The following is a 10324-nucleotide window of genomic DNA, read 5'->3' on the forward strand; positions in this document are numbered from 1 at the left end:
ACCTGTGGATAACTGAAAGCCAGTAACATTTGCTTTCACCCTAAGATAATCTCAACAATATTCTCCTAGTTTAAAGGATGTACAAGGACAGGATGATTTTCTCTTCATAATGTAAAGCCTGAGTATATTTTCAGACAGTACCACATGTGCTGCTTCCCAGCTAGGGTTTTGACTGACCTCCATGAATGCTGAACATAATCTCTTTGTATGATTCAAAAGAAGAGAAAAGTTTTAGGCAAGAGATAACCCTGTTCTCAGCACCAGGGAAGCATAACTTGCAGAAACCAGACAAAGAGGCAGACAACAATCCAGTGTGCAATGCTGACCATGGCTTTTCCACTCTGAAGTCAGTTCAGCTCTCTGGAATTTAAAAGATCTAAGAGCAAACTCATGCCACTCACCTTTTGCCTTTCTACTGAAATCAGGAAGGGAAGTAAGCCCAAAGAGCCTGGCAGGGAGCCTGGCAAGAGGAGATGGCACTCAATAAATGTAAAACCCTAACTTCCAATTGAGTTTCCCACGGTGGTGACAGGAGATATAGTGCCAGAGGTGTTGTCATGAGTTCTTTGCTTGATTCATTTTCTCCTTTCTCATTTTTCATTTTCCAGCTTCTAAGTTCAAAAGTGAAAAGGATTAGAAAATACTTTTCCAAGGCCAAATCTACTCCCGAAAAAGGGACTAAAGCTCCACCTTCTTGATTTAAAGTTAGATATTTTATAATTATTTTCTAAAACAAATTTATTTTTTAGAGAAGTTGTAGGTTCACAGCAAAACTGAACAGAAAGTGCAGAATTTCCCACATGTCCCCTTCCCCTACACACACACAACCTTCCCACTATAAGATCCCACACCTAAGTGGAGCGCAATTGTTATGACCAGTGAGTCTACAGTGACACATTGTTAGCAGTCAAGTTCAAGTAGGGTTTACCCTTGTCACTGTACATTCTGTGCACTTGGAAAAAATGTTTAATGACACGTGTTTACCCTCATTATATCCTACAGAGTAGTTTCACTGCCCTAAAATTCCTCTGTGCTCTGCTTATTCATCCTCCCTCCCTGCTTACACCTGGTAAATATTGTTTTATGGGCTCCACAGTTTTTCCTTTTGCAGAATGTCATATAGTTGGACTCCTACAGTATGGAGCTTTCCAGCCTGGCTGCTTTCACTTAGTGATGTGCATTTAAGGGTTCTCTGTGTTTTTTCATGTCTCAATAATTCATTTCTTTTTAGCCTTAAATAATATTTCATTGTTTGAATTACCACAGTTTGTCCATTCACCTACTGAAGGGCATCTTGTTTGCTTTCAAGTTTTGGCAACTATGAATAATGCATAGACATCCGTGTATGGTTTTTTTTTAATAGAAGTGTTTTCAGCTAACTTGGGTAAATAACAAAGAGCATGTTTGCTAAATCATATTGTAAAACTATGTTTAGTTTTATGAGAAAATTCAAGACTGTCTTTCAAAGTGATGTACTGTTTTACATGCCCATCAGCGATGAATTAGAATTTCTGTTGTTCCACATCCTCACCAGCATTTACTATTGTAAGTGTTTTGGATTTTGGCCATTGTAATGGGTACATAGTAGTCATCTTATTATTTTCAATTTTGAATCACAAGTGTACTTTTATATTTGTAGTTTTACATTTGTTAGTTAACATTTTGTTTCCTCCAAGATTTTGAGTTCAATGAGAACAGGGGATTCCTCTGCTTTTGCCCATAATTTTATAATTTATGTCCACACAGTGCATTGGACATAGCAGCCTTGATATATTTGAATAAGTGAGTGGAGTGCCTTATCAGTTCCTTTTGAGTATGAAATTTTGCACAAGAATCCAAGGATATAAGAGATGATGGAGCAGAGTCCAACCTGCTTAGATCATTAGCTGAGACACTAGTTCACTCTAGAGTGTCAGAACTCAGTCATTTTCACAGCCATCCTCAGAGGTATCTGGCCATCTGATACAGCTCTGTATCTTTCTTTCTGCATCATATGAGTAAACCAGACTTCTTTCTCAAGCAATTCTTCAGAGCTTCATGGATGTCTCTGTTTCTCAGGCTGTAGATGATGGGGTTGGACATGGGTGTCAGGATGGTATAAAGCAGAGAGAACCCTTTGCGCAAGAGTTGGGAAGAGCTGGTTGAGGGCACAAGGTAAGTGGCAATCAGTGTTCCATAAAACACCGTGACCACAATGATGTGGGAAGAGCAGGTGGAGAAGGCCTTTCTCCGGCCTGAACCTGATGGGATTCTTAGGATAGAAGCAAGTATGCAGGAGTAGGAAGCTGTGATGAGGAGAAAAGGGACCAGAGTCACTGCAGAAGAGGTAGCAAAGGCAATGGTCTCAGTCAGTGAGGTGTCCATGCAGGAAAGATGGACCAGTGGGGTAAAGTCACAAAAGAAGTGATCAATCTCATTAGGTCCACAGAATGTTAGTCTACACAGCAGGACCATGGTGACTGATGTGAGGAGGAAGCAGCAGATCCAAGAACCAGCAGCCAACCTGATGCAGAGGGGGCCAGTCATGAGGACAGTGTAGCGGAGAGGTTGGCAGATGGCCAGGTAGCGGTCATAGGACATCACAGCAAGCAAAAGGCACTCTGTAGCAGCCAAGGATCCAAAGAAGTAGAACTGTGCCAGACATCCAGCCACAGAGATAGTCTTCTGTTCAAATATGATAATCAGCAACATCTTAGGGACAATGTTGGAGGTGTACCAGATCTCCAGAAAGGACAAATTCACCAGGAAGAAGTACATGGGGGTGTGGAGGGGATGGTTGAACAAAACGAGGAGGACAATGAGGATGTTTCCAGAAATAGTTAAGATGTAGAAAACTAAAAACATCACAAAGAGGGAAATATTTAGGTGCAGGATGGAAGAGAATCCTCGAAGCACAAATTCCACTATCACTGTTTGGTTTTCCCAAGGCGGGATTACCATACCTCTGCTTCCCTAGAAGCAGAATACCCAGCGATGAAACATACAAAATGTAGAAGGTTCTAGCTTACCTAGAGAACATGGACAAGAAATGTTTTTTGTTCCTCACCCAGGTTTTTATTCAAGTGAAGAGAGATCATCTTTTTGTTTCCAGACCTAAAATGGGAAATGAAAGTATCTGCAATAAGAACCTGGGACTTCAGTGCCCTCCTCTTCTCCTCTCTGTGTCTTCATTTTGTCAGAAGCAATGTCAGTCTTTGGGGAAGGCAGAAACAGAGGAAGAGAAAGAGGACTGCAAAGGGGAGGGAGAACAAAGAAAAGGAGGGAGAATCACCCACTGGTTCTTCCTGAGTGTACTGTCATGGTCCAAGGAGTTCCAGAAAGGAAGGAAGAGTTAAATGGGAAGTGAGACAGAAAAGAAGAGGAGGAGCACATCTGTAGGGTTTGCAAACTCTCAGAGAGGATCTAGAGAGCCAAGGACCCAAGGCACTGTTGACCTTCAGGGAAATTAGTTGTTGTCGAATCAATTTTATTTTCTCTCTTTTTCAACCACTTAATGAATTGGGAGTTAATTTTCTTACTTCTGTCCTGGTCTCCATGGTACTATCAAAAGAAAATCCTGCTAGTATGGGGTTTGAGATTCTCTGATGCTAAGGTCAATGCACATAGAGGTGTAACCCAGGGCAGGAATGTTTTCTCTCATCTTTTATTTGCTTATTTTTTGTGGTACTGGAGATTGAACCCAGGGGCACTCTACCAATTAGTTACATCAGCAGCTGAGACAGGATCTTGCTACGTTGCCCAGGCTGGCTTTGAACTTGTGATCCTCCTGCCTCAGCCTCCCTAGTGTCTGGGATTACAGGTGTGCACCAGCAAGCCTGGCACTCACAGTTTTAAATAGACAAAATCAGACTCATTAAAAAGACTTTAATCTAAAGTTCCTCCATTCTTCTATGAGGGAGGGGGGTATAAAAATGGTGGAATGAGATAGACATCATTACCCTATGTACACATATGATTACATGAATGGTATGAATCTACATCGTGCACAACCATAGAAATGAAAAGATGTACCCCATTTGTGTACAATGAATCAAAATTCAGTCTGTAAAAAATTTTTAAAAATTTAAAAAGACTTTAAGCCTGCAGCAAATGGGAAATAAAGATTCAGAATCAGGTGGCCTAAAGCAGTACGTACAATCAACCACGAGTATAAGATAGCCTTGGGTTCTTTTAAATGAGTTAAAGAATCCCAGGTCTCCTCTTCAGTTCCATCTTGGTGAAAGTTCAGGGAAAATATGAGAATTTGCCTCCAAAATACTATGGAAGTCACAGATAGGATCTGAGGCTTATTCCAGTTTATTATTCTTCAACCCCTAGGACTATACTGGCACCTCCTTACGGAGGAACTAAAAGGCTCAGAGAAGTAAGATGAGAAGAGAAAACCTACATACAAGCACAAAAAACCAGGTATGAGTGTAACAGAGGTATTTACCATGAGTAGAAAGAGAGCCCTAAAACAAAGCTAGGGATTCTGCTTTATGGGTCAAACTTTGACCCATTAGTTTAACTTCTTTGACACACAGTTTGGCATTCGTAAAATGGGATGCAGGGTTGATTATAAACTTAAAATGTGCCTAACATGTGCAAAAATCATATAAATGAACAGTTTGGGCTGTCACTGAGTACTCAGGGCTACAGAGTACTCAGTGTACTCAGGAGATACCAGAGTACTCAGGAGATACCAATCTCCTTTGCAATATCCTTTGCCCATGTAATTGTGTGAGTAATGAAGCTGTCCCTGCCACCGTTTATCACACTGACAGCATTTTTACAATACACTAATTCCATTTTAAAACTGATCCAGGCCGGGCACAGAGGCACATGCCTGTAATCCCAGAGGCTCTGTAGGCTGAGGGAGGAGGATGCGAGTTCAAAGTCAGCCTCAGAAATTTAGCAAGGCTCTAAGCAACTTAACAAGAACTTGTCTCTAAATAAAATATAAAAAGAACTGGGGATATGGCACTGATCCTAGGGACCAGGCTATGGAGTACTAGTTCCAACTTTCCAGGTGCCCAAAGGATGCCCAGCAACGGTGATTCCAACCCTGACTCCTTGAGAGGCACATGGAAAAGGCACAAAGGGAGGACTTCTCTCCACTCCCTGTGAAGCACAAATAATGACCAGAGAACTCAGAGAAAGAGCTCCAGTTATGACGGAACACTTCCAGCTGACTGAATGCTGCTGCTGCTGCTGTTAATAAGGATGCCATGACTACCCCAAGTACTCTTCTAAGTTCTAAAAACACGGGACTCATATAATCATTATGTGGTGAGTACGCTTGTAATGCTCACTTTACAGATGCAGGTACACTTTATATGGAGGCACAGAGACCTTAAATGATCATCAGCTAGAAAATAACAGAGATGAGATTTAGACTTACTCTGGATCTCATGCAACTAACCACTAACATTGCGTCTCCTGGGACCTGGCTGCAAAGACTAGTTTGCCTCATCTCACAGAGGTAGGAAGAGAAAATTTCATCCCAATCTGCTACTTTTATATTCTTCACGATCTTTTTCTTTTCATTTTTATTTATTTATTTATTTATTTATTTATTTATTTATTATGTATTGGGGTGTTTTACCACTGGCTCACATCCTATCCTTTTTATTTCTTTTTATTCTAGCTTTTGAAACAGGGTCTTGCTAAGTTGCTGAGGGTCTCAGTTGCTGAGCCTGGCCTAGAACTTGCAATCCTTCTGCCTCAGCCTCCCAAATGCTAGGATTACAGGCATGTAACACCATGTCCAGCTTTCTTCCTAAGAGTCTTTAAAATCAAGTTAATCTATCACATTAAACATTGTAAGAACTCTTTTGGAGAATGCGCAGGGAATTGGCTCTTCCTCTCCGCCAGGCAATTTCTTGCTCCTGCAGGTCTTCTTCACCCTTTGGATGCAGCACAGGGAGCCACTATGGAGAAAGGAAAGTCAGGTGCAAAGTGGGAGAGACCTGACCAGAAAGACACAGCACAGTTTTCAAAACTAAACAGGCTGGATTCAAATCCCTACTCAACCACAAAGATGTCTGGGCAAGAGCAAGCGTGACAACCTTTAAGGGAAGAGATATCTGTTCTCTCCAGGTCTAGGTAGACATGGCTCTTAAGAGCAACAGAAAGGTCTGTAATACTGACCTCCCTACCCCAACAAACAACCACTATCTTTTCCCTTATCTCTTTAGGAGAAGTGAGGAAATTATAAAAGGATATTGTTCAAAAAGCTAGAGGGTGGTTTCTGATAATGTGGTCCTACGTTAACTGTGTTCACATTCACTGCTTGACTCTAGATCTGCAAGTCCAGCAAATTATACAATATGTCTGCAAATCATGCTGACACAGGATAGAGATCAGAGAAAGTGCTCAGTATGTGGTCCTGCTTTTCCCTCCTTTATTCTTCTCATTTTCTTCTCCCTCTCCTCTCTTCTTCATCTCTTTCTCTTTCACTCCTTCCTTCCCTCCCAGTTTTGCCCAGTACAGTTAGTACTATTTGGAGAAGGCAGCTGCTCCCCTTCACTGGAGATGTTCAACAAGAACAGCTTGTGAAGATAATTAGAAGAGACCCATGGAAGCACTGGAGAATTATTTGGATTGATGGTATTTAATATTCTTTCCAAACCTGAATTTTGAATTTTTTTTTCCCAATTGGGAAGCATGTCCTTCCTCCAGGATTCACATAGAAAGCAAGTTTGTAGGAAAGAGAAGGAGCTGATCACAAAGCAAGGTAAAAGCACAAATACTCAGTAAATTATCACAGATTTGTTGCTTCCACCATCACCAACAACAAATCAAAAGAGGTTGTGAGGTGACATGGGAGCCATCTGAATGGGATTCATTCTCTGAGCTGAATTAAAGCTCAAAGAACAACCAATCAACTCAACCACCATCCAGATCTTGAGGACAGTTGCTGGTCAACTTGGAGGAACAATTGGTTAAACAAATAAACAAGTATTTTGATTCTGCCACTGAACTGGCAATTAATTTAGTACTTTAGGGCATTGTACCCCACCCTCGTCTTGCAAGAGACAGACTCAAAACAGGAAAAACAGAAGTGAATACCAGCAGAATAGATTAGTTTTGCCTACCGGTGCCTTGGAGGGATCCACTCCTATTTTGGGGAACTCAGTCACAAAGGCTACAGCACAGCTACCTCCCCTGGATTCACAGAACTGGGCTAGACATGTGGAACCTTGCTTTCATGCAAAAATACACCTACCTGTAAACTTGACCAAAATGAAGTAAGGTTTGCCTCTTTCTGTGAACCTCGGAGGCCATTTCTCAATCTATGTAAACCCAAGTCCCTCTGTGGGCAAGGCCACCACCTCCCCTGATACTGGTGCTCATGGGCATTTCCCAAATGATTCTGATGGGGAATTGCTGTTTATCTTGCAAATTATATGAAACCAAGGTAATTTCACCTTAGAGGAATCTCTTTTTTCTCTTGCTCTCTGTTAAGCTTCTACTTCGAGGATGATATGACCTTGATGAGGAATTTTAATTGAAAATGCATGATTATGTTATGGGGTTTTATATGTGTCTGTATGCGTGTTATTAGGGATTAAACCCTGGATGCTCTCCCACTGAGTTATACGCACAGACCTTTTTATTGTTTATTTTGAGACAGGGTCTCACCCATGCTGGTCTTGAACATGCCAGCCTCAGCCTTCTGCCTCAGCCCCCAGAGTAGCTGGAATTACAAGTGTGCATCCCTGCGCCCAGAATGATAATGTTATGTTTTAGTGGAATGGATTAAATCCATATTTTGAAGGAAGTATTCAAATTGTTTCTGTCTTCTGGAAGAAAAATCACTGTGAATTTCCTTACTATGATAGGTTTGGTAGGAAACTGAAACAAGTATCTATAATAGTAAATGTTTATCAAAGCCTTCAATTAGGATTCTAAATACCTTGTGTCTTCCTGTATTCTCACAGTTTAAAAATAGTTACAGGCTAATCCCTTCTAGGAAGTTTGTGAGTAAGAACTTCATATAACTAATTCAAGTTTTTTATTTACTAACGATCTCTAACACATAAGACAGACATTTGTTCAAAGTAAGGCATAAGTTCTCCATAAAGTGCAACAGATGTAACGATGATAAAATAATCAACCAGTTGAACCTACCTCACTTGTTCTTTAGAACTGAAGTATTTTTCTATCACATAGTACCCATCCTTCATGCAATCTTGTCCTTATGATATTCATTTATGAAATAACCATCCATACCAGACATTGTGCTAAGCCTGACTCTACAACCTTCACAGCCTTTAGGCATATTGCCCATTTGACAAATAAAAAATCCAGACTCTGATATGAAGTAACTTATTCAGTTGCCCAGGCAGAAGAATGTGAGGGAGCTGAGATTGACTGAAAACCCCAGGAGGATAGAACATGTCTGTTTAGTCACTTCTCTGTACTCACTTTCAAACTCAGTGCCCGGCGCTAAGCTCAATTACAGGAATGAACAAATACGTGAACAAATGTGTAACTTCAAATCAGTGTGTGAATCCCACCATTGTGAACATCCACAAGAATAGGGTCCTAATTCTGCACTTGTAAAATTGTATAAAAATGGATTCTATTGTCATGTATAACCAAAAAGAACCAATTAAAAAAGAACAAGTACAGAACAAATATTGAAAAAAATCCAGTGTTCTTTCCAATTTAGCAAACATCTTCCTCCGACCTCCAAAATGGTTCTGTGACTGTGTCAAGTTAAAGGAGGGGCCCTAGGACCTAAACTGAGACTGAAAAATTGCAGAAGTGGTTAGTGATATTAGATTTTTTAAAAAAGGAACATTGTACTTTTTAAAGTCAAAGACCACTGATAAAAATAGCAATTATTTTTATTTATACGAGACTATTTCAGAGAAGCTTGCTTTTGTACTTATGCCATTTAATTATATTGTAGGAAGTCTACTTTGCAATTTCTAAGAGATCATGACAACATTTTCTACTCTTAGAAAAAAAAAGGAATTTATTTTTTGGAACTGAAGTATTTTTCTATCACATAGTACCCATCCTTCATGCAATCTTGTCCTTATTGATATTCATTTATGAAATAACCATCCATGCCAGACATTGTGCTAAGCCTGACTCTACAATCTTCACAGCCTTAGGTATATTGCCCATTTGACAAATAAAAAATCCAGACTCTGATATGAAGTATCAGAAATCAAACCACTAATACAGATTTATTCAGTAATACAAACCTCAAGAATATTCTACATCTGGTATAGATTCAGGAATATGCTTCACATTCCCCATATAGCACAGGACAAGAAGCAATTAGAATTCTGATCTTTTGACCTCAAGGAAAATTTATTTTGTAATTTCTATATGCTGTAACTCTAAACAAGGTGAAAATTTCTGAAAGGAAAATAAAAAGGTTAAAATAAAACTTTTTTTTTTAAACTGGGGATTGAACACAGGGTGTTTTACCACTGCACCACATCTGGAAAGTATTACTTTTAGATATGCAAATAATAAATAGATAACTTGCACTGTACAAAATTTAAGATAAATATATCTCACCAGTTACCAGTGGACAGACCATAGGCCCCAGTGCTCATGGTTGCCTTAGCTAGCCTGGAGGTTATCACCAGATAGCAAAGACTTCATCAAGATAGCAACTCAGTTTGGTTTTAATTCACAATGAGCAGGGGCTAGGGAAAAATAGAGGTACTTTGCTTTAGGCAGAGGGGAGTGAAGGGAGGGGAGGGAGGATGGGGGTAGGAAGGACAGTAGAATGAATTGGACATTATTACCCTGTGTACATATATGACTGGTGTGATTCTACATTCTGTACAAACAGAAGAATGAGAAGTTATATTCCACTTACGTATGATGTGTCAAAATGCATTCTACTGTCATGTATAAATAATTAGGACAAATTTATAAAACTATATCTTGAGGTAATTTTAAATTCACATGCAGTTGTAAAAACTAATATAGAGAGAGTCTGGTATCCTTTCTCAAGTTTTCTCCCCAAAAACACGTCTTGCAAAACTTATAGCACAATGTCACAACTCTGATGTTGTCATTGATGCAATCCAGATAAAAATTTTTTATATCACCACAAATAGCCCTGCTTCCTGTTAGGCCATCCCACATCTCTCTCACCTCCATTCCTCTTAAATTCCTAGCAACCTCTAACCCTTTCTAAAATACTACAATCTCCCCCATTTCTAGAATTTCAAAAATGTCACATATATAGAATTGTACAAGTATTTAATCTTTTGAGAAAAATTTTTTTTCACTAGTAACATTTTTCTGGAAATTTATCCAAAGAGGAGTCCAACCCAAGGCACTGGAAGTGTCAGTAGTTGGTTGCATT

General features: G+C 39.7%; 1 protein-coding gene across 1 annotated transcript; it reads right to left on the bottom strand.

Moving 5' to 3' along the window:
* Nucleotides 1-1989: 1989 nt before the first annotated feature.
* On the bottom strand, nt 1990-2940 carry LOC124977839 (olfactory receptor 11A1-like). Its single transcript, XM_047541716.1, has one exon. It carries the CDS (start codon nt 2938-2940, stop codon nt 1990-1992), a length of 951 nt encoding a protein of 316 aa, XP_047397672.1.
* Nucleotides 2941-10324: the final 7384 nt, after the last annotated feature.

The sequence above is a fragment of the Sciurus carolinensis genome, chromosome 1, assembly GCF_902686445.1.
Source record: "Sciurus carolinensis chromosome 1, mSciCar1.2, whole genome shotgun sequence".
NCBI lineage: Eukaryota > Metazoa > Chordata > Mammalia > Rodentia > Sciuridae > Sciurus > Sciurus carolinensis.